The 25,547-nt window shown below is 41.0% G+C and overlaps 1 protein-coding gene across 8 annotated transcripts; it reads right to left on the bottom strand.

Annotated features, from left to right (window-relative positions):
* Positions 1–3,255: 3,255 nt before the first annotated feature.
* Positions 3,256–24,877, bottom strand: PCMT1 (protein-L-isoaspartate (D-aspartate) O-methyltransferase). 8 transcript variants are annotated; one of them, XM_035108768.3, is made up of 8 exons: positions 23,161–24,877; positions 16,711–16,815; positions 14,739–14,770; positions 13,825–13,929; positions 11,558–11,678; positions 10,791–10,876; positions 9,921–10,143; positions 3,256–4,045 (listed from the first exon to the last, which is right to left on the bottom strand). In XM_035108768.3, exons 1-7 carry the CDS (start codon positions 23,678–23,680, stop codon positions 9,964–9,966), a joined length of 1,149 nt encoding a protein of 382 aa, XP_034964659.2. In that variant the 5' UTR covers positions 23,681–24,877; the 3' UTR covers positions 3,256–4,045; positions 9,921–9,963. The 8 variants fall into 8 exon arrangements, with proteins under 8 accessions (XP_034964659.2, XP_060128727.2, XP_088522393.1 ...); XM_060272744.2 differs by having other exon boundaries at positions 9,974–10,143; XM_088666267.1 differs by lacking the exon at positions 23,161–24,877 and adding an exon at positions 22,947–23,046.
* Positions 24,878–25,547: the final 670 nt, after the last annotated feature.

The raw sequence follows: 25,547 nt of genomic DNA, 5'->3' as shown, positions 1-25,547 counted from the left end.
TACCTTGCAAAATACTTGTTTTCCTTTCAGTAACTATGTAAACAAAAATCTATGTTAGCAGGGTTCTGTGTTGTTGCAAAACGGTGCAACCACAGAACCAATTATAGAACCATAGAATTAGAGTTGGAAGGGACCACACAGTCTGTGATAGCTGCACATGCATTCCTTTCACATTTCTGTCCCATTGTAATATGAAGCTGTGTCTTCAACAGTAAAAGGAGACACGCCGTGTCAAAGCTGAGAACAGAGGAAAGGATCTGGAGAAACCGACTAAGGCGAAGAGAGGTAGCCAGGGCTCTTTTTATTCTTAGCATATAATTTATCTCCTGCATTTCATTAGCTCAGCCCCTCACCCAGTTTCTGCTTTATGTGCAAACTGGACAGACACATGAAAGATGCCTCATCATGTCTAGCTGGGTTCTAAAACCTACTGCCTGGGATGGGCTTCACTGCTGAACATTAGGTTTTCATAGGACACTTCCACCCAAAACCATCTCCTCACATAGCAAATTAGCACACGGAGCAGCTTAGGCTAGAAACCTTCTCCTTGACAGCCAGTTTGCCAATTAGCACTTTGCTAAGAAGCAGGCCCCTGTGGAGTTTGAAAGTAACAGGTCTGCTGCTACCTGTTACCAGCTGCTTTGCATTATTAACTGATAGAGAAACATTTGTGTTAAGGCTATGCTGTGTTCTCTAACCAATAGTCCCATGTACAAATTACTTGTCACAAAATTATGATGTTAGGTGACTTTTAACAGTAGATTGACAGTACTTTCAGGTATGTGGAGCTAATGTATACTTTTGCACCTGCTTCCCAAGTGTGTTGTGAACCTTCTACTTTGAGAAATCATGTGACCCAGGGTGGAAGTGCTGCTGTTAAGGAAAAGCCCCACTACATGCTGATGTAGCTGCACGCTGCTTTGGTCCATCATCTTTGATTGCCTTTCCTTGCTTATCAGTTTGGAGTTACATCCTAATTTTGTTGTCCATATGCCAAACTTTACAAATAATTGTTATAATTTTTCACAGGGGCAGGACTGTAACTAGTGGATTTACTATTGGCAGTGCTATTATGAATGTGTTTCCCCCTTCTTCGCAGTATTTTCACTGCAGATCCATTTTAACAAGAAACTCCTGCTCTATGAGGCTACCAATTCTGTCCCTTCTTAATCTTACCATTATCTACAAATCTAAAGGCCACAATTCACAGAATCCTTTAAGGGCAGGTACAGAGAATATGGGGCCCTCTTGATTCCATTGGGACTCCAGCTCCCATCAGCCTCAACCAGCCAGTGCTTTCATCAATGCAAAGACTTCCGATTACAGTGGAACTTATTCTCTTCTCCTCCCTGTGTACCTGTTCTGAGGTTCCCCCCACCTGGAACCTCCAGAGCAGATTTGGGAAGAGGGGCACAAGCAGTGGGGAAGGAAGTCCTTGAACTTCTTGGATTTACGGAACTGCTTAACTGGCTATCACCCATGTTTCCTCTTTCCTGCTTTAGGATGTGACCCATGGATGCATTTTGAGTCACTTCATATATTTTTTGGAAGCAAGGTAGGAAATTTTATTCAAGCTGGCTTTTGCTGGCCAGGAATACAGCAAGATGAAAGTTTAATAATTTAACTGAGGTAATGATTAACCTTATTGACTGGCCCAAACTATTAGGCTACCGTAAATCTAAATAAATCAGTAAAAAGATAGCTGGGGATCATTGGGGTTGTGGGGAGAGATGAGTTATATCTACCCTGCCACGCCCATAGCCTCATTCTCATTTACTTAACTGAAGACATAAAACCTAGCCTGGACTAGCTAGCATTGTACAAAGGTCCTTTTCTACTGCTGTGAGCTTATTTCTCCAAGCTGTAAGAGGCAGTGCAAAAGAGCACTTTTTGGTTTAAATACTCACCTTAATTTTTCTTTCTTAAAACATTTCCCATTTTTTCAGTGCTTCTCAAGTTCTGTGTGCTCCTGTCAGGCCTACCAGCCTTTTGCTAGGCAGGCTGTAGCATAATCATTTTTGCAAACATTCTAAAAACAATGGTGCCATTACATATTGCATGCATTTTATGAAGAAAAATAAATGAGGTCCTTTGCAGCATTTGTAAACATGCTTGAACAACTAAAAGATGTTCAACGGGGCTATTGGAACTGGTGATTTATTCATCACCACATAACAACGTCTGCAAAGACAATCATGCCAGTGTTCTAAATTCCCCTAAACCTGTGTTTGCATAATGATTTGTATTGTCAGGAAAATAAGCTAACTCTCTATTTGCCTCTAAAATTATCTGACTGGCAACAGCAAAAATATTGATCCTCACAATGTCCTTCTGTAATGCTCAGATCTTTGGGATCTCTTCTCTCATCCTGTTCCTGTATTAGCTATGCTTTTCAAAAGGTCATATTGATCTGTGCTATTTTTCTAGAAAAAGAGGCGCCGGAACTCACCATGAACACCTCCCTTGTTCCCTTAGAATGGCAATGATGCCCACCTGACAGGTGCCAGAACTGAGTTCCAGTGAGGTCCAGCTGAAAAAAGCCCTGATCTTGATACTGATTATTTATCACAAGTAGAATAAAGCAGCAAAAGCAGTAAAACAACCACTACAAATTGCTGCTTTCATTGAAATTTATAGATTACACATCTTTGGGTTTAATGGAGCTTATTCTGAGGCTAAGTGAATATAGGATTGCCACCTAGGCTTTGGTTTAGGGTTGGCATAGGGGAAAAGCATGGTTATTGCGTCTTAGCTGTGTGGCAGGCAGAAGTTCAACAGGTTAAATATTTTCTAGTATGGAAATAATATGAAGGGCAAAAGCTTTACCTAGTCACATTCTGGGTACCTTTTATTATTTTTGTGGACACTGATTTATTTTTTTGACACTCCACCTACAAAAAGGACACAAATTTGCATGTGACCCAAATCATATGCAAATTCTGTGCAGATCTATGCCCTATCAGCACATATGAAACATCAGCGATTATGTACACTAACTGATAGGTAGCAACACACACACAAACACACACTTCTGTTACAATAAGCACTCAAAGGGTGTTGCTTTTTTTTTTAAAGCAAGTGTCTCCTTGCAGGTACATCAGGATAAAATGAACATGTGTTTCAAAAACAACATAAGGATCACACGAGAACTTTCACACTTCTGAAAGTTAACTGTTGGTAAGAGTCTTTTCTAATGTTTAGCAAATGGGTCAACTACCCAGACACTTTCCCATTAAAAATAGCACTTGCAAACCCTTTTTGTTTTGAATTTTATTTGGCAAAGCAGCATTGCATAAACTGTTCAATGATTAGGACATAGCTTACACAGTATTTGTTATACAGTTTTAAATTCAGGTACATCAAATTTGCAAACAATGCTCTACTATAAACCTCTAAATTATTCTACAAGTAAAAGGGAGAAAACTATGTCAGTTATGTCCATCCTGAACAGCAGTGTATTCAACAAGAGCTGTCACTTCTGATGTCTTGAAGTTTATATACACAGTATCTGATTTTTAAAGGGAAGAAAGCAGCTGATTGTATATACTACATGCTAGTCTATGACACCACGCTGAAAGCTTTGAAGAACTTCATCTCATTTTAGTAGCATCTAGAAGACAGTTGAACACAGGAACCATATAGTGTGCATGTAGTGTCAGAAAGTGCAGATAAGCGATTTGATGGACGAACACTGGAGCTGAAACAAGTGTTCAGAAAGTTCCCCAATCCAAAATAAAGAAGATAACAAATTGCAGGTCTGTCTGGCTTTCTGCAGACATATTTCACTTCTTTAAACAGGTGAAAATAAGGGCATGTTGAAAAGAAACATTTGCCCAAATTTAAACTTTCCATCAGTTCATTATCAAACTTGCATTAACGTCTACAAAATAAAAAACACCACACTTTTCCATGCTGATAACAGTGTAACAAAGTCCAAAACAAGCTGCAATGCTGTTGGTTTTGAAAAGCTTTTAAGAATTGGAGATGAGCAGTCCACTGTTAACACTATGTTTGGGTCAGATGACGTAGCTTTTACATTTCATCCCTGCAAAAAGAGGACAAAAATTACAAGTCTAGCCTTCCAGTTTAACTCCTCAAAATTAAACTCGTTCTCAGATACTGCAGCAAAATTGCATAAGCCTGTTCAGGTACTTAAGCCAAAAGAAGGGTCAAGAACATCAAACTAGTAGTGACACATAAATCAAAGCAAAAATACTTCCTGTGCTTCAGTCAAGGTCATTTGAAATGCCATTAACTGTAAAATCACAAGTCTACCTTTTTACTGAAGAAGAGTATGCCTTAGCATATGGCTCTCTATAGACCATATAATGTAGATTCATTTGCCATTATAGTCCAATTATTCTTGGTACCTGCACCAAAGGCTGCAAAATGTGAAACCCGAGTTCAAAATTAGACTTCACAGTGTTGATAACAGGCGCCTCATCCAGTGAGCAGGGAGACATTTGTTCTGTCCAGAGGAATGCAGACCACCCTGGGGCAAAAATTTGTGAAATCCTTGTGGAGAGTGGCAGGATGATATATTTACAGGTAGGTAGCTGTGTTGGTCTGATGTAGGCGAAACAAAATTTAAAAAATCCTTCCAGTAGCACCTTAGAGACCAACTAAGTTTGCCATTGGTATGAGCTTTCGTGTGCATATACACTTCTTCAGATATATGTAGCTAAGAAACAGCAAGCAAGGAAAGGCTTATACTCTTCAACTATTCCTGCTGCTTTTCATTGCCTCTTAATGCTACTTTGTTATTTTGAAAAGGAAACAGGGTCTGCATCTGCATTTGAAGTCTAGTTGGCCCCCAATATGGTGGGAGTTCAGTTCAAGTCATGGACTTGCCGAGAGGGTTTGAGCTAGTTACTTTGTTTCAGCTATAGTTCCCTATCCACAAACCAGAAAGAACAGAGCCTTTGATTCTACTGTTATAATGATGAGGCATGAACCAAAGCAGTAGCCAATTACAGAACAATACAAATTATAAAATACTACTTGTTTTTCAGAACAGCTTTCTCAACTGAATTTAATTGATCCAGGACTAAACAGTACCTATATCACTGAAAGACCTCAAGCCAAGGACAAAGATTAAGAATGGAATATATGTGTGTAGCTTCTTCTATAGCAATAGTGATTAGACAAGCACAGTATTCAAGGATCTTTCTAACAGGCAAAGTAAAAGCATACATAAATGTCAGAAACTATATACGGTACATGACTTCATACTACTGCTATTCTATCAACTGCTGCTTTTACTTTTAACTTTGTATTTTAGAACAATTCAACAGATGCATATTAATAGGATTCTAAGCCCCAATGCATAACATGCTAAATCAACCACCACACACAAAATATGCTGACATATGCTGAGAACTACAAAGCATCCATATCCAGAAGCACTTATATTTGCTGTATTCTAGCACAGAATGGCAGTTTGTGCATCTGAATTAAAAGGTGTATCTGCATAGAAGCAGAAAATTGAAAAAGTGTGAAACAATACCTAAAAAGGTTGCTGTGTTATGTAGGATTTACACTTCCTTCCCTCCTGTCTGTCAACCCCATGCTGCAATCCAGTGCTATGAGCTTTGAGGGGATCAAGTAAGCAGAATCAACATGAGATCCCCAACTCGCAAAACTTTGTGAAGACATGCCTCAGAGTTTTCATATTACTGTAGCACTCCAAATTTTAAAAGTCTTTTAGCTGGTCTAGAGTCTGACCCTGCCTTCCAAATACATTCCATTTAGCATTATAATCTCTGACATTCTTCTAGATCAGGCATAGGCAAACTCTGCCCTCCGGATGTTTTGGGACTACAACTCCCACCATCCCTAGCTAACAGGACCAGTGGTCAGGGATGATGGGAGTTGTAGTCCCAAAACATCTGGAGGGCTGAGTTTGTCTATGCCTGGTTGTAGATCGATTACAAAAAGCTTTAAGTTCATAATGCCCTCTAAAGCAATTGCAGTCTTTAGCACTGAACAGCTAAAATTCCACTCAAATAGTAAAATCAAGCCATTTCTCATAGAAGGTACTATTAATCTGTTCTAAAATAATTAAGATTGCCAGAAGAAATATCAACAACCTCAGATATGCTGATGACACAACCTTGATGGCAGAAAGTGAGGAGGAATTAAAGAACCTTTTAAAGAGGGTGAAGGAGGAGAGCACAAAATATGGTCTGAAGGTCAACGCCAAAAAAACTAAGATCATGGCCACTGGTCCCATCACCTCCTGGCAAATAGAAGGGGAACAATGGAGGCAGTGAGAGATTTTACTTTCTTGGGCTCCATGATCACTGCAGATGGTGACAGCAGTCACGAAATTAAAAGACACCTGCTTCTTTGGAGAAAAGCAATGACAAACCTAGACAGCATCTTAAAAAGCAGAGACATCACCTTGCCAACAAAGGTCCATATAATAAAAGCTATGGTTTTCCCAGTAGTAATGTATGGAAGTGAGAGCTGGACCATAAAGAAGGCTGATCGCCGAATAATTGATGCTTTTGAATTATGGTGCTGGAGGAGACTCTTGAGAGTCCCATGGACTGCAAGAAGATCAAACCTATCCATTCTTAAGGAAATTAGCCCTGAGTGCTCACTGGATCCTGAAGCTGAGGCTCCAATACTTTGGCCACCTCATGAGAAGAGAAGACTCCCTGGAAAAGACCCTGATGTTGGGAAAGATGGAGGGCACAAGAAGGGGACGGCAGAGGACGAGATGGTTGGACAGTGTTCTCGAAGCTACCAACATGGGTCTGACCAAACTGCAGGAGGCAGTGGAAGACAGGAGTGCCTGATGTGCTCTGGTCCATGGGGTCATGAAGAGTTGGACACGACTAAACGACTAAACGACAAAATAATTAAAATGTCTTTATACAACAATCAAACAGAATAGCCTATGGTCGGGCACCCAAAAAACTAACTGTCATACTAAATATAACAAATCTAAGGCAAGAGAGCACTCAGGTTTAATAACATGTACTCCACCAAGTGTCATAGCCTCACGTTTCTCAAAAGAACATGAGATACTTTGCCAAGCCTCTTAGCATAACACAGATGTGTTCCAAATGCAAGATGAGAGTCATTAGATGGCTAAAGCACAATGATTCCTAAGCAGTTAATGTAGGAATGGATATCTCTACCAAATATACTTGATTATAGGGGTGCAAAGGATTAGAGTACCAACTCTGCAAGAGATTAAAGTACCGTAATAGCTACAGAGATCACAAAATAAAATTATGGCAGCTTCAAGTTGTGGAACATGTCAATTTGCAGGCCAAACTAAGGAGCAAGAGAATGCAGTTAAGGAAATACCAGTAAGAGTTGGGGGCAAAGGCTGTGCCATGGGGGCAAGTGTCCCCCAAAACAAAGAGATTCACCCACCTCCACATGACTCCCCCTTGCTGTCATTAGCATATTCTGTTAGGTTAATTTCAGAAAATAACTTGCCCACCATATACTCAGCCCCTTCTGTGCCCCCCCCCACAATTTTTTTCTGGTGCCCTCACTGGTTGTGGGGGAAAAATATAATCCAAGAATGCAATGATTTGGGGTGTAAAGCAGAGCAAAGGAGCAGCAGCAGCAGCAGCAAGGACTTCTGAGGTAGAATTGTGTCTTTTGGTCATGGTCTTCTAGAGACTTGCATTTTTTGTGGCTTAAGAACTTTTGCAGCAGAAGTACAACCCTGATATGATTTCCTCATAATTATATTTGTGGTGGTTCAAATTGAAACCTTTTAGAATTTTACGTACATTCAAATAAACGGATGTACATTTTAGTTTGTGAGCTCATTCTGAAATACAATTACTTTGATGAGCAGTATTTAAATAGACTGATTTTTGCAATCACCTTGTGATGACAGCCATATCTATCACCACAACAGAGTGCTGTAAAAAGTAAGGCTTGGGAAAAGAAAGCAGTTATGTGAACTGGCCCCAATCTAGCTTCTCTCACAACGAAGTGTCCAATGTGCAAATAACTAGACACATGGCTTGATCCCTACAGGTAGGGAGATACTGGAGATTAATTGAAATGTAAGCATAAAACCTACTGATCAGCTTACTCACTCTGCATTTTCTTCACTGCACTAGCTGTTAGCTTGTATCTTGGGAGTGTTAGCTGACATTTTTGTAAACTGAATCTTCTTCCCGTTGCTCTGATGTTTCTAAATTCTTTAAGCAACATCTGTATTAATGACTGTTGCAACACCTTCATGATCTTCAGTAGGCTTCATTCAGATCGGTCACTGTGAATATCGATAACCAATTTCCAAATGGAGGTTCCGTTTGAGGCACTTCAGTCAGTTTTCAAATAATGGATAGACTAATAGCTAAGCTCAAAAGAGTTTAGCTTTAATGGAGATTTTAATGAAAAGAAGACCTTCCTATTTTATGACACACTACACCATATCTTCTTAATCTATCTATTATATAAAAACAGAAAAATATACCTATCTGCCTTCCAAACAACAACTGCAGGCGTGAAGGTTTCTGTTTCTACCCAGGACCAGCTACGAGGACATAACCAAATAAGCAACCTTCACTGAGTGGGAGAATGTGAGTACCATGAATCTGTTGCCAGCAGTTTTTTTGAGGCTAAGAGGGCCATACACAGTCTATACTAGCTGTTTAGAGCTATCTCTCCAAAACACAACACAATTTTGGTGAAAATGCGAAATTGCACACTAACCTAGAGGTAACTGTTGCTTGTCAGAGGCTCAGTTTTTTTAGTAGCAGTAATAAGTTATAAGGCTGTACTAAATCTACTTTGGAAGCAAAGGCTATCCATCAATAAAGTATTAACATAGCATTTAAACAAATAGCAAATATTAATTTGCTCAGCAGAATCTAGGTCTCTGAATATGAAACAAGCTTTCTGTGGCAGCTTTTGGTCAGCAGCAATTCATTCATGAAGTTATTGGTATGCTACGCAGTAGCTCAATACTGCTCCCACAAAACAGTGGGCCTTCCATTGAAGGCAGAAAAACAAAATTAGTTTATTTTTGCACAGACATTTCTACAGCTGTAAAGTGTCTAGAAATGCTACATTTTATTAAATGTCAAAGTAAAACTTTATAGATTTGGAGAGCTAATCATGCATGTGTTTGTCCCATCAACAAAGACAGTACACAAGCATTTCTATTTAGCCAGTAGTGTGGAACTGCTGGCTTATTCATATGCATGCTAATGATAGGCTCCCTTTTAGGGAGTGCCCTAAACTACAAAGCTATCCACAAACCCTGATAGCTCCCAGAGTTAAAAATCTCTGTGACCTGGTGGCTTGTTGAAGAGGAACAGTTTGTCAGCTTGAAGGAAATATGACAAACATTATCGCATATCCAATACCAACTTCTTTGAAAATAGTAAATGTGAAGTATTTGGCTTGGGTTGCTTTTGATCAACTATAGTGAGCTTGTCTTAAAGCTAAACAACTACCGGTAACATTAAAAATATCTGTAATTAGATTGCTTGCTCTAAAGGTTTCTGAACAATGTTTAACTTTTGAAAACTGGGAAATCCCTTTCCTTTATAGAAGTCAAGTCAGACATTTGCAGTGTGAAACACAGTCTGATCTATTGCACCTTGCATATAATGCATACCTATCAAAATTTAACCCAAGACAGCAATAAGAACTTTGTATTTTGGGAATACTTTAGTCTCAAAATGCAGGTAATACAGTATTTCTAGCTTACACTAGAGAACCTCAAGAAGACACAAGTTACAATGAAAAATGAAATAAGTGCAATCCATGCAATGGTCTTTTCCCGCAGCATTTAATGAGACACACAAAAACTTGCATGTGGTGATGTAACAATGCAAGAGGTTGCTTTCGGTGGTACAGTCAAGCAGAAAGCAGGGAGCAAAAGCAGCCTTGGCAAGCTATGTCTTAAGAATCAAGATTCAAGACCCTTTCACCTTGTATGTGTAAGTGTGTGGCAGAAGAAAGTTGAACAGAAAATCACTTCCACCTGGACCACTGCTTCTCCTTATCTGTTAAAGGCACATATATCACTCCCATCAGAGGCTTCATTTTGACACTGCCATCTTCTAGCTTATCGTACTGTTCCAGCATCTGGTTTCCTCCAGCAGGTCCAACAGGTAATATTAACCTTCCACCAGGCTTTAATTGATCTATAAGCTATAAATTAAAAAAAGTTAATTATTCACAGCAAGTGTACCCCTAAGCAGTGTTAGTTATACTCAGAGCAGACCCATTGAAGTTAATGGAAATGACTAATTTAGGTCCATTAATTTCAATGGGCCTGCTCTTGAGTCTTAATTACTTAGTTGGATACAATTCTAAGATCCGTACCTTGTACAATGTAAAATAACAAAGAAGATTGTATTATACTCGTTGATGGTAAGAGCTTTTAGGCCTAATGGTCTCTAAGACACAGCCCACAGTTCTACCCCTTCTCCCTGAAAAACTGCTGGAAGCTAATTTCTGGAAACAGGTAAAAGGAGAAGGGATAGTTTAGAATGCCCCAGTCTTTATTTGCCTTGACAAAATTAAAAGGGATTTGGGCCTGCACTGTGCAAAGCTTTTCATTTCCAAACCAGGATTACCCCCAATTCCAAAAAACATCAACATCACCCAATTCCAAAAAACATCAACATACATAGTATACCAAATCAAATTCTATTGTTGTAATGTGTTTCAATTAATGAAATCTAATTTAAAAGCCCATCATTTAAAGCAGGTATAAGCATCCAATTAATCATTTTAATTAATAAAGAAAAATCATAGCAAACAATATGTACCATATATATGCATAAATCACTTACTGCTTGGGGAACAACTGGTGCAGCAGCTCCTACATGAATAGCATCATATGGAGCTTCATCAGAATATCCCAACCTTCCATCTCCCACTGCAAGGGGGGGAATGATATATACAAGGATGAGGAACAGCTGACTTCATATTGTCCTCAGCTTATTCAATGGAACCAGCAAAAAAAGTTGAAATTAAAAATAGCCATAATTAGCCTCCTAAATTTTAATCAGATTCCCATCTGAAATTTCTACTGGGAATGAATGACCTGGGTTCCAGGGAATTAGTACCAAACAGCAGCAGTTCACTAAATGCAGCCAGATGTGGACACAACAAAAGGCAGCTGAACATGAGGATTGGAAAGGGCTCCTAGTGATTTCTGCTCTTGTGCAACTGCAGTTCCATAAAGAGGAAACACTTTTACAGAGTGCACTCACAAATGAAACCCAGTTTGAAAGACTATGACTCCCTGTGCCAATGCTAAACTTCTTAGATCAGATCCCATGACCTGGTCACTAAGCATAGTGGCTTGCAAAATATTACAAACCTAAGCACATGTAACTGAAAATGAAGTTATTAGTGGGCTCAGAAGGTTTTTGTTTTTTAAAAAACCATCAAAAAGTAAATATAATAATTAAATATAATTATATAGGTTGGATAGTAAACCTAACTACTCTAGTTGTTTATATTTCATAGAAAACCTACTACAAAAAGTAAGACCCTTCATTGAACAAGCATATTTCTATACCTATTTTTACTGTTAATATACTCCAGTACTTACCAATCAGTTTCACTCTTCCTGAAGATAACAATAGGGGGTCGTCCTTTTTAACATTATTTATTGAGTCATCTACCAACTCTTTGATATGATCAATTCCTACAACTTGTCCATTGGGACCAACCTGAAACAAAAATCCAAGTTTATTTTGGTATGGAATGTACTATGTATGTATTCAGTTTCTTACTTTTACTTTCAATTAAAGTTATAAGCAAAGGCTACAGGAGATGGATGAAACCAAATACAGCATGGGTTTTTCCTATTATCTGTCTATCTGTTTCTCTTACATATGTCCAACAGTTTCACCACATCCATTATGCCTTAGAATCTGTTTGGCATGCAAGTTTCTTCTAATAAAGTTTTTGCCATAAATACTTTTGAGTCTCTCATGGTTCATACTTATGAAGTCATTTCCCAATATGTATTTTTCATACTAATATATTTTAATTAACATTCCAAGAAGATATGAATGTTTTAATTCCTCAAACCAGTGCTGCATGTTAGCAGTTTTATTATGAAATACATGGATAACAACTATATTTTGTTATGTGCAGAACTCTTTTTTTAACTTAACATCCTATTGGCATTTTTAATGTAATACAATATAATCTGTTCAGCACTAGTACCGACTGCTGATTCATCTAAGCAGGATTACACAAGTGACAAGGCAACTTTTTAAAAGTTTATAGTTTCTTAAGATATACTGAGATGATGGAAAGAAGCCACTAGCTAGAAACAGAATACTGAACTAGATGGACCTTGGCAGTTCTTATTTTCTTACAAGATTACAGGAAAGAAATATGGAGGGTTGTGGTTTTTTTAAAATAAGAGTGTGTTCCATGTTGCAAGTTGATGTTAAAAGAAGAATGCAGAGTCTGAAGTCTAGTTCTATATAATGGCATGTCATAAAGGTGGCACACTCTGCAAAATAAAATAGAAATAGAAAATCCTACACACTCTTGCTTGCTTTATTACATGATCAGTAAGAAAAATCACTGAGGAAGGTATTGAAATGGGAAAGGGAAACATTTTTCAGCATGAAGGTCTCACGAGCAACCATCTGGGGAACCTGCATGCTGATGGTCAGTGGGCCAAAGGCAAAAGGTCAGCAGAGCAATGCATGCAATTCTTACATTTGTACAGTAAGCTTTATTCCAGCCACATACAAATCAAATGCTTCTACACATCTCTGCATCCTCTACCCAGACAAACAAGAGGCATTTTCACAATGCATATTCCAGCCAGGTAAAGCATTTAAGGAGGGTGCAGAACAGGGCCAGTGAGGTCTGAGGATGGGCATCACTGGGGGAGAGTCCCAAGAGCCAGACAGAGAGGTCTGGAGGGCTGCATCTAGCCCAGGCATCCCCAAACTGCGGCCCTCCAGATGTTTTGGTCTACAACTCCCATGATCCCTAGCTAACAGGACCAGTGGTCGGGGAAGATGGGAATTGTAGTCCAAAACATCTGGAGGGCCAAAGTTTGGGGATGCCTGATCTAGCCCTTAACCCTGAGCATCCCTAGCCCTAGCCCTGTTATAACCTTTTCCAGGTTATAATTACTAAACATTACACAGGAACTTGCCCCAGAATGGAGTACTTCCATACTTCATAGGCTGTTCTTTCTTCAAAATATTCAGTCCAACTATTAGGTGGCATTAAATGCAAAAAACAAAAATATGAGCTGATTTTAACTAGTATTGCTTCATGTTCTTTACTGAAGTATATGAGCTGGACATTATTGAAACAGGAAGGCAAGGGTTGGCAACCTAAGGCTCATGGGCCACAAGCGGCCCATGGAGGTCATTTAACTGACTCATGGACCCCTGCCACCCGCTTGGTCAGCTCCCGTGCACCGCGCTAAACCGGAACGGAGCAGAGCGGGGACCACCTTCTGCAATGCTGGCCAGCTTCCCATTGGCTGCAGGAAGCTCCTGCAGCCAATGGGAAGCTGTGCACGCCTCCTCCGCACCGGAAGGAGCGCTGGAAATAGCGTCTGCACATGCGCGCGCACACACACACACTCCAGCCCACTGTGGCAGCTGCGGGACCGTGAACTGGCCCAAGCCACAAAATCTTTGCTGACCCCTGCAGTAAGGCATTGCTGTAAAAGTACCCAAAAAGACATATCCTTCTAAAAGTATAAAATAATATCAGAATCAAGTCCTTGCAATTCTCTTGTAAAGACATAAAAAATAAAGCATTTTGTAATGCACACAGAAACCTAACAAGATTCATATATTTATCGTAAGTGGTTAAGAACTGTCCTCTCACCATTCGTGCAAAGCATGCAGAAAGAATTCCACTTCCAGATCCTACATCAAGGGCTTTGGCGCCTTCATGTAATTGTTCATATAGGAGTTCTAGAGCATATGCATGCTGACCGAAGGAAAAAAAGGAAAAAGATGTTGGTATTTTACTTTTGGTTTTGCCCAGTGTACAATGCTATGATTCTATGTTCTTTCATAAAGAATTCAAACTATGCAATTCCCTACAGAGAATCCAGTAACTGAACTCAATCAAGCTGTTGAAGATATCAATTTCACAATTTAAGAGCTGCTGTTTCAAACCACATAAAGATAAGTATGTCAACTGTCAATTTGTAAATGTAAAAAGATCCCCAAACCCTTTATCTACCCAAATTTGATTTCAGGATTGTCCATTTATACTATAACTGTTCGGAGGATCAAGCCCAGGATACACAGAAATCTGTTACTAAATGAAAAATAGCTTTTAGAACCCCCAAAGGTTATCTGACAAGAACCCATGAGCTTAATATTTGATATTAAGTTTTGTATTTTTCTCTATAAACCCTAATAAAATCTACTGAGCTTACAGAATGAGCCTAGACACAGAAAGACAGAAAAGCATTCAAAAGAAACTTGTGCCAGGCAGACTGTGAATCTATCAATCAAGTCTACTATTGACAGCAACTATGATATGCAATGTTAACAGACATCACAGCTGGAAGCAAATCCCACCCACAAAGAAAAACATGAGGGAGAGAAAAAAACTACCTTCTCAAACCACTAACAACTAACAGTATCCTTAAAAAGGGTGTGGGGGATAAGCATTAAGGTTCCCCCCCGCCATGTACTACACTGGGATGTTAATCCGGGGAGAAAGAGGAAAATGAAAGTTTAGTTGTTAATGGAGGCAGGCTGAGAGTGTATAAATATAACGCTTACCATGTGTGGAGCACTGATTGTTGCTTGAAATCCTATAAAAACATTTAAAGAACGATAAGAATAACAAAACAGCTCAAAATGTTCAATATTAGCACCTTTGCTAGCCAACAAATGAGGATATAGATATCATTTCTAAAGTATTATAATGTCAAAGAAAGAGCAAATCATTAGCAGCAAACATGAACCAAAGATTTTAAAAGAGGAATACAATGACCTGGTTCACATGTTATGTTAATCTGGAATCCCAACGTGTTGCCCATGAGCGCAGGCGTGCCTGTCAAGGCCTTCCCTGGTACCCATGAAAAGACCTGAACCTATGTACAAATTTTAAATGCCCCCATACACCTCTGATTAGACACCTCGCCTTCTCATTGCAGGGCAGAGGCGAGACAGTAAGCTGTGGTGGATGTTTTTGTGGGCATCAGAAAGGCAGGATATGCAGGCATTCCCCCTTCCCACTCAAATAAATAAGTGAAACCAAGGTGACATAAAGGTAATCTAATAACCTGCTCTGATGTACATTCCTAAAATTCAGCGATATACTGCCTCTGAACACACATGTTGTATTTAGCTCTCATGGTTAGGAACCATTGACATACCTATCCCTCCACTAATTTGTCCAAGTTTTTTTTAAGCCATCTAAGCTAGGGACGCGGGTGGCACTGTGGTATAAACCACAGAGCCTCTTGGGCTTGCTGATCAGAAGGTTGGCGGTTTGAATCCTCGCGATGGGGTGAGCTCCCGTTGCTCGATCCCAGCTCCTGCCAACCTAGCAGTTCGAAAGCACGCCAAAAAGTGCAAGTAGATAAACAGGTACTGCTCCAGCGGGTACACAGTGTTTCCATGTGCTGCTCTGGTTTTGGTGTTCCACTGCGCCAGAAGCGGCTTAGTTATGTTGGTCACATGACCCGGAAAAACTGTATGCGGACAAACGCTGGCTCCCTTGGCCTGTAAAGCGAGATGAGCGCCGCAACCCCAGAGTCATCTGCGACTGGACTTAACTGTCAGGGGTCCTGTACCTTTACCTTTTTTAATTAGTGGACATCACCATATATTGCTGCACTGAATTCTGTAACTATCTGTTATTTAACATAAAATTTCCTTTTGCCATTCCTGAACTTTAGGCCAAAAAAATTCATTGTGTGATTTGACTGCTAGTGCCATGAGGAAAAATCTATCCACATCTTAGTTACATGCATAATTTTACCAATTTTGTCCCTCCCCGTTAGCTATGTTTTTTCCTAAACGAAATATCCCCACACACATTTTTTGTAAGGGAGAATTTTCCTGTAAGGAAGTTGCTCCAACCCCCTAATAATTTTAGCCGCCTTTTCCTAGCTGTTGTTGCCATTCTAATTTGTGTTATGAAAGCTAACAACATTACACAAGTGTTTTGAACTGCAGGCCCATAGGAGGGCTTGTGGGAGTGGTTGGGTACAGGGATAGCAACGGAGGGTGTCAAACACATCAGACTGGCCAGGTGTAGTGCTTTATTAAAGAAGGTGTAGGCTTACAGCAAAGGAGCCTGCTAGGTTTCCCAGCCTTTACAGACACAGGACAGACCCCGCAGCAAGAAGGTGGCTTGTCCATGCCCATTAATAAAATTTTATACACAAAGCAGCTTACATCTCTTTGGCCAGGATTTCTCATCATTCCACCTGACCAGAGGAGGGCCTAGGTGACAAATATCAAAATCTTACAGATAGTTCCCCTTCCTGGGCTCAGAGCCCAGCACCCCAAGCCCACAGATAAGGATAACATCAAAGCAAACCAATTAGCTTATATCAAAGCAAGTGGATATAAACATATATGAGCTCATATGAACTACCTATTAATTGTGGAGTTATCTTAACTACCAAGATGGCATTTGCAACACTTCTGGAATAGTTAACCTTTGGTTCAACACAACAAGGCCGTAGGAAAATAAAGCTTTTAGTCATCGTTAAAGACCTTGAATACATAATTTTCATACCTATTGATTGAGGAGAATCCATATATGGGTTGCATTTTGCATAATGGCAGCGGTCTGTTGCAAGCATTACTTCAAATACTTTATCTGACTTGATTATTCCATTTTCTGGAAGAAAGGCAAATCAAAATATAAGAGAATATTATTCCACAATACCATTATACTGAAACTGCAAAATAAAATGTAGCAGAGTCTTCAGAAAAAACACAAGTGGTCATTCAATTGATGTAATGATCAGTTGTAAACTTTTATAGGAGAGAATTTTTCAAGCATCAAACAGCAATACAAATGTCTTCTATGAATCCAGGAAGGATTGAGTTAATTTTATTACAATATATTTATATAAAAAAGAGATTACATTCTTATAGCAAAATGTTTTGGCTTTTCCCTTCTTCAACGGCTCTGAAGTGAACCAATTCATATCGGGGAACTTCAGGAAGATGCTACTTTAAAATATAGCCTACACCAGGCATCCCCAAACTTCGGCCCTCCAGATGTTTTGGCCTACAACTCCCATGATCCCTAGCTATCAGGACCAGTGGTCAGGGTTGATGGGAATTGTAGTCCTAAACATCTGGAGGGCCGAAGTTTGGGGATGCCTGGCCTACACCAGTGATATACATTATGCCCATGTTAGTTTATCTGCAAATTATGAAAGCTGAAATTCATCACTTCAACATTACTATGAAAACCCACCATCAAAATAAATTAGGAGTTGGACGACGAGTCTTCTGGACTGCGTAGTGCTGATATTATTGTTATAGTCAGCTATTTACCGGTAAGGGTTCAGAATGGGAAAAGCGCTTTATCCTATCCCTGCCAGTCCCTTTGTTATTCTAGAGATGGCCTGGGTGTAAGTGCTTCCAGATAAAACCTGAATTTTGTGGTGGGCCAAATATTAGTCTTGCCTGTTTGGACAAATTCCTCATCTAGGACTTTGGCCTGTGATTGACTGTTTCTGGATTGATCCCCCTTTGCTAAGGTTATGTGCCACATTTCCTAAGTTCTTTAGCAGAGCAGCTAAGCACATAGAGCACTGAAATCCAGGCAGGAATGGACTGCAGCAGAGAACACATGTAATCAAAATTCAGCTATTGTATACTTGTTCTAACACAGCAAAGAATAGACCACTGCAACTCTTTGAGTTATATAAAGGTAAAGGGACCCCTGACCGTTGGGTCCAGTCGCAGATGACTCTGGGGTTGCGGCGCTCATCTCGCTTTTACTGGCGGAGGAAGCCGGCGTTTGTCCGCACAGTTTCCGGGTCATGTGGCCAGCATGACTAAGCCGCTTCTGGCGAACCAGAGCAGCACACGGAAACGTCGTTTACCTTCCCGCAGGAGCGGTACCTATTTATCTACTTGCACTTTGATGTGCTTTCGAACTGCTAGGTTGGCAAGAGCTGGGACCGAGCAACGGGAGCTCACCCCATCGCGGGGATTCAAACGCTGACCTTCTGATTGGCAAGCCCTAAGCTCTGTGGTTTAACCCACAGCGTCACCCATGTCCCTTTTTGAGTTACTGTATATAAAGCCTGTCAAATCCAAGGTGTATCAACACATCTGAGTCTCTTTAGTTCCACACTCTGAAAAATGTGCCACAATTTTCAGAAAGAAAATATGTGAACTCTAGATGAGGCTTTACCCTGAGAGTGTATCTTCTAATCTTATTTCAGGATAGTTGTCAATGAGGAAACCACATGCAAATTGAATTAACATCCACAATATGCAATCCAGTTCATGCCTGCCTTGATTACTGATTTAGCGGCTGGGACTATGGTACCTTTGTTGACAAGCATTATATAACCACATGTTTACCACTGAGACCAAGTCATGCTGGTTCCCACCCCCTGAATAAGTGTGTTGTTTTATTTACTTTTTGGTCAACCAGTTCCCAACCTCCCATTTTTTAGAAGAACAAAGGAGAAAAGCTTCAGAGTACAGCTGCAACAGCATAAAAATATATTTACAACTAAATATGATAACCGTGCTTCATTATTAGAATACTTGCATGGTCCCAATTTCTTAATATATTGCTTTAGCAATATTTGCTTCTTGGTCCAGCTTCTTTATCTCACTTTAAACTAATTAAGGGTTGTTCCTGTTTCTGTGGATTGCAGAAATAGATTCTTGCAGAAGAAATAATTGCAACATCTAAGATAATAAAAAAAATGCCTTATTCCAAGTTGGACTATTTGTCCACATAGTCCAGTTGTGTCTGCTCTGATTGGCAGCTCCAGAGTCTCATGCAGATGTCTTTCCCATCTGCTACCTGACCCGCTTAACAGGTGGTGCCAGGGATTGAACTGGGAACCTTTTGTGTGAAATAATGTGCTCAGGTACTGAACTATGGTCTCTTCCCAACTATGTTGTAAAATAAGAACTACAGTACACTGTTGTGGTTCAGCAATAGTACAAGTTATAGATAAGCCTGAGAAGAGAGTTCAAGAAACTATGAATTGCTTAATAATATGTTCATCTTTGCTGTGGGAATGAACTAAATAGTCACAGGCAAGGGGGTTGGAACACCACTACATTTCATTTTGAAAAAGAGTTTTTTTAAATCGGGAAATGGCTACCGTGTTTCTCCAAAAATAAGACACCGTCTTATATTTATTTTTCCTTAAAAAAAACCCACGGTGGCTTATTTTCAGGGGATGTCTTTTTTAAATTAAGTATGGTACAATTTAACCTACAAGGTTAAACTGCCTATCACTATGGCTTATTTTCGGGGTATGGCTTATTTTCGGAGAAACACGGTAGAAGATAACAAGGGGGAAGGAGAGAAAAATAACAGTCTGATAACTAACATTTCACCCAGATGTGGAGCACTATCTAGGTACTAGTAAAGATTTTTCTTTCTTTTTTAGAGAGTTCCTGAAAAACAAGTTCAAAAACACATACTAGGAGCTGCAACAGAAAACATCTTTGTAAGAGCCTAGATTTTTTTCCAGATCATTTTTTTTCTAGACTTCAAACTAGAATGGTTTTAAGGGTGAATTTTGGAAGTAAATGTGCTCTTCGACACAGTGATTGGTTAGCTTCTATCTTGATCAGAAGATTTAAAAATGACAATTGAGCATGATTTTACAGGGGAAGAATCAGGTCTTAAAATAATATTTAGTCATGCTCATTAATTTCAATGAGTTCACTAATACCTAGCAGAATACCACCCTATCTGTGTCACATTTCTGGATATTTACTATTTCATTTTATCACATTTCTATCATTTTTAGGGCTGCGAAAATCATGCTGAAATTGTCATCCAAAATCTGCAAACCAGCACTAGAATTTATGTAACACTTTCCAAGGTTTTTAAGTACTAAGAGTCATATTCATTATTTAGTGGCAAAATTCAAACTACATCATGCTGTTCCTGCAAGCACCATACATATTTATGTTGCAAAAGGTTCTGAAACAAATCTGCAGATTAAGTCCCTGCTCACACCCCTACCTTATTAATAAACTATGATGTAGCTTTTAACTCTTCATCCCTGCAACATCAAGAATAAGAGAGGGGCGTAGGGAGAGAAATAATACAAGCCCACCTTCCCTACACTATTCTCAGGAAACCCTATTGTAAATAAGCAGGTGTCTCTGGTAGACATTATCATTGATTTTCCAGTGATGGGTTGGTGGAGGAAGCCATATGTTCATGATAGAGAAATGTTTTTAAATATTTGGCAGGCCAGGCAGAAAAGATTAACTTCAGCATACTTTCTCTTTTTAGTTAAATTTAAATGCCTTAAGTTAGAACTTTCTGGTGTTGTCTTTGACTCCTGTTCTGCTCTTAATTATTAATTTTGTATTTTTATTGACCTAGATCCTTTTGGCCACCTACACATATTTTTCTACAAAGGATAAATATAAAATACTGGAAATATATAAAAAAGAAACAAAATAAAATGAGTGTTGTGGACATACTGCAGTCATAAAATATAGCTATGCATGTGCTGTTGAAGTCAGAATGTTGCAAAGTTATGTTTCCATTATAGAAGTACACTCTATTTATTTATTTATTTATTTAGTTATTTATTTAGTTAGTTATACCCTGCCCATCTGGTTGGGTTTCCCCAGCCACTCTGGGCAGCTTCCAACAAAATATAAAAAATACAATAAATCATCAAACATTAAAAACTTCCCTAAACAGGGCTGCCTTCAGATGTATTCTAAAAGTCAGTTAGTTGTTTATTTCCTTGACATCTGATAGGGCGTTCCACAAGGCGGGCGCCACTACCGAGAAGGCCCTCTGCCTGGTTCCCCATAATCTCACTTCTCGCAATGAGGGAACTGCCAGAAGGCCCTTGGAGCTGGACCTCAGTGAATGATGGGGGTGGAGACGTTCCTTCAGCCATACTTTTACTGAGAATGGGACAAGAGGAATAATTCCTTCCTCCTCCTCAATCTATCTGCCACTTTTGTTACCATTAACCATGCTTTCCTCCTAAATAGCTTATGGGGCATTGCAATTTTACCTACAGGACTGAGTCCAGAAAGCAAGACTGGGAAATTGGTTTTTGGTCGCATGACAGTGCCACAGGGTGTTATACTATCACCAATATTATTTGATATCTGTATGAAGCTGCTAGGAATGGCCATTAGGACATTTGAAGCAAGGTGCTGATAATAATTTATTGTATGCCTTTCCCACCCCTCAAAAGATGGTCTCAGGGTAAGAAAAAGCATATAGAAAGACTATCAGAACACTCAGCTCTATTTCTCAATAAAATCTGAAACAGGAGAGGCTGCACAAGCAGTGGCCTAGTGCCTGGATGCAATGGTAGGCTGGATGAGGACAAATAAACAGAACGTTGATCCAAGCAAGGCTGAGGCTGTGTGGGTGAGTGGTTCCTGTGTCCCAAAAACAGGCCAGTTGCCTCCAAGGATGGGAGTTACACTTCCTCAGAAGATGCAGGTACATGGTCTGGGGTTATTCCTGGATCCAGCTGTCGCTAACTAGGCTCAGGTGACCTCTGTAGCTAGGAGCACCTTCCACCAGCTTCAGCTGTTCCTCAACTAGGATAGCTTGCCCAAAGTAACCCAGGGCATTAGTAATTCTGAAAGTGGATTACTAAAGTATGATATATGCAGGGCTTCCCTTGCGATTGCTCTGAAAGATGCAGTTAGAGCAGAATGTTATAGCATTATCGCTGACAAGAGTGAGAACCTACTAGCATATTACACTGCAACTCAAAGAACTGCACTATCAGGCCAAGTTCAAGGTCTTACTATTAGCATATAAAGCCCTTATCAGCTTGGGAGCAGTTTGTCTGTGGGAAGCCCCTTATGTGCCTACTTCCACAGCTTCAAAGAGCAAAACTTGCACTGAACAAACACCTTCATTATGCTGCTTTAGACACCGACTAAAAACTTTGTTTCAGCAAGACTACCCAGCCATGTAAACAAGTTATGCGTACCTGCTTTTAAATTTTGTTGAATAGTATATTGATATCTGTTTTGTGTGCACCAATAAGTGACTTTTTTTATTAGGCTGTTAATCAATTATTGTAAATAAATAAAAACAACAAATTATCCATTTCATCCAACTTTCTCATTATGGGATTCCCGTTTGCAGCACACATTAATATGGGTGGTGGCTCCCAGGCAAACAAAGATGTTAACAGCTGAACCGATGAGAAGCACCCCAAGAGACTAGACGGTTGCATAATGACTATGGGGAGAGCAAAAGAGCAGCTGCCACACTATCCAAGGGACATTTTAGATTTAGATGGTTTCATTCTTCTCTGCAGTCACATGAACCTGAAACCTAACTTTGCCTTTAATGACTTGAAAAACCTGGCACTTTCCGGCTTTTGTGAGCTACGCATCGGTTGTTTGCCTGTGGGTGGAAAACTACATCTAACACATGCCCCCTGCAGTAGGTAACCCGCATAGTTTATTTAATATTAAAAAGACGTTTGGCAGGTCCGGTGCGCGATGCTCACAGCTGACAGCCGGTCGTTTAGCTGCCTTCCCCCTTAAGACGCGGGAAGCGGAAACGGAACCGGGAGGGGGGGAAGAGAGAGAGAGGCACCCCCACCACGACTGCCGGGCCCAGCGGCGAAGCTGCCGCTGCCGCTTCCCCGCTTGCGAAACAGCGGAGGGACTCAGCCCTTCTCTCCTCCAGTAGTGGCGGCAGCAGCCACCGCCCTCAAGCAAGCTCCCGCCGCACCGAGACACACCCGCTCGACTGCGGGGACTCTCTTCTGTCTCCCCCTCGCGGTGCTCGCGACCACCCACCCGCCCATGTCTCCAGCCGCCGTCGGGCGCGAAGGCCGTTGGCGGAAGGCACCCCAGCGCGCGCTTCTGAGGGCCGACAACTAACGGTCACTCCCTAGCGACGGGGTTCGCGCGCGCGTTTGTGTGGTACATGAATGGGCTGCGCGCGCCCTAGCCCCTCCTTCTGCCTCCTCCTCCTCCCACCCCCTTCCTTGGCCACCACAGACGCACTCACTGCGGAGGTTGTGGATGAGCTCGGAGTGACTGGCGCCTCCTGACTTCCAGGCCATAGCTAGACAGACTCTGCGGAGCAGGTAGAGAGCCGCCTTCAGTGCCGCGACTGCGCACAGCAGTTTCCCCAGGAAGGACACAACCTCCAGCGCCGACACAGGCGCCGCCTCCTTCCCTCCCGCAGCAGCAGCTGCCGCCGCCGCTGCCTCGCGTCCGCCGGAGGGAGGGGCTGCTCCCCCGCCCCCCCGCGCGCTCGACATTCTGAACGGGCGCCGCCGCCGGGCAACCGCGGCTGGTGTGCGCAGGCGCAGTACATGGAATAAAGGGGAGCGGGCAAGGAAGGGGGGAACCTCTTGGTGATGAGCGGAGGGGCGGGGTAGGAGGCTGGGTTCTTGGGGTTGCGGAGGATAGCGAGGGGGATCGCAGCCGAGGTTGTGGGAAGCTGGCTGCTCCTTTAAACGGAAGCATGTGACTGGTTCTCCTGTCGGGCTATAAATAACCGTGGCATGGCCCATAAGGCACATTTGCAGTGCAATGTGGGTAGGCTTTTGAGGCAGAGCTCAATTTAAGGGAGTGAAAAGTCTCGAAGCGTCGCCGGCAAGGAGCAAAGCGCAACATACGCGCCTGGCTGGACACGTAACGCTTTCTATCGTGTGGTGGCGGCGGCGGCACATAGGACATATCTGTAATGGGGCCACATGATTTTTATTTATGTATCAAGAAAAAAGATTCATAGCCCACCAATCCCAGGACTGGGTACAACATAGAGAAAATCGTAACAAAAAATCATTGACATTCAAAAAGAGACAGTGAAAACAACAGAAGGGGTAAAAGCAAGTTGCCCACTAAAACGATAGGGCTGGGAAATGCTTGTGGAATAGGACAACACACACAAAGAAAATACAATGCAAAAATGGCAAACAAGCCCTCAATACCCCTGAAAACAGCCAGTGCCCATTAAGCTGTGACTGTGGTGCCAGCCATGCTCACATGCTGCCCACCTGTGGAGGGAGCCAATGAACTCTCAGCAAGATGGGCACATCTGCAGCACACACCATTGCATCACCATACATACAACACCCATAGCGATGCCACTGTGCCCCCACTCTTTATCAGCCCAAGCTGTACTGTACAGCCAAAACTGAAGCATCCCTCCAGGCAGGGATTTGAATCCCTTTATGCTCCACACAACCACTGTTTTGGAGCATAACCCACCAAGGACAGGAAGGGGAGCCCACACAACACGGAACCCACATAGCTCCCCAGGTAGGGCACACCTAAAGTATGCACTTAGCATTTACAGGATAAAGTTATAAGGCCCACCCAAAGAGGAAAATGCACTCTTGTTAAACAGCCAAGTCAAGAATGCTGTTCCATCTAACCTGTGAGGAGAATGAGGGGAACATGCTTCTTTAATTAATTTATTGGTAATTGCTTACACTTCCTCAACTCTGTCTAGATTTGGATGAGGAAGAATCCCAGGATCTGTAGTTTATGTACCTGAGAGAATTATTCTAACAAGAGCCATTTACTGTTCACTCCTCACTTAAGATAAATAACTATTTTATTATGGCAGCACTGTTCTTCAGAATTCCCTGCCTATAGGCAGGCATCTTTGTTGTACTGTGTGCAATGTCTGCTAAAAATGTAATTTTATTTTGTATATTTGTTTTTAAGATGGTTGATTTTATCTATACTGTATTATAATTATATCATGCCTACTTTTTAAAAAGTGATTTTATCAGTATTTTCTTATGAATATTTAATATTACCTTACATAAACTGCTTAGACTTGTAGGCATCCCCAAACTTGGCCCTGCACATGTTTTGGGACTACAGATTCCATCATCCCTGACCACTGGTCCTGTTAGCTAGGGATGATGGGAGTTGTAGTCCCAAAACATCTGGAGGGCCAAGTTTGGGGATATCTGGCTTAGAGGGTAGAACTTTGGAGCAGAAATTAAGGGCCCCACTAAGCAGGGCTGATTTACCATATTTTGAAGTAACAAAATAATACACACGGCCTTCTAAAGAGGGTACCCTCCGTAATACTTTTAAGTCCAGAGTCTAAAATTACCTAACTACACCACTTGCAATCATGTAGTTTTTATAGAAGCTAGAGTGGCTGCCAAGAAGCGATCCGATATTTATGCTATGCTATTTTACAGCCCAATTCTATTCAGAGCTAAGTGTGCCTATGCCCATCAGCCATTATAGCTTTTGAAAGTGCATAATAACCAATAACTCCTGGCCCAGTTTGAGTTTACAGCCACAACCCTATGTATAGTTATCTGAGAATAAACCTCATTGAACACAGTGAGACATATGACGGAGCAAGTAAGATTTGGGTGCATGGATGTGATGCTATTGAGACTGTCACATGAAATCGAG

Source organism: Zootoca vivipara, chromosome 3 (assembly GCF_965207765.1).
Source record: "Zootoca vivipara chromosome 3, rZooViv2.hap1.1, whole genome shotgun sequence".
NCBI lineage: Eukaryota > Metazoa > Chordata > Lepidosauria > Squamata > Lacertidae > Zootoca > Zootoca vivipara.
The sequence above is the reverse complement of the archived record's forward strand: the minus strand, read 5'-3'. Positions and strand labels throughout refer to the sequence as shown.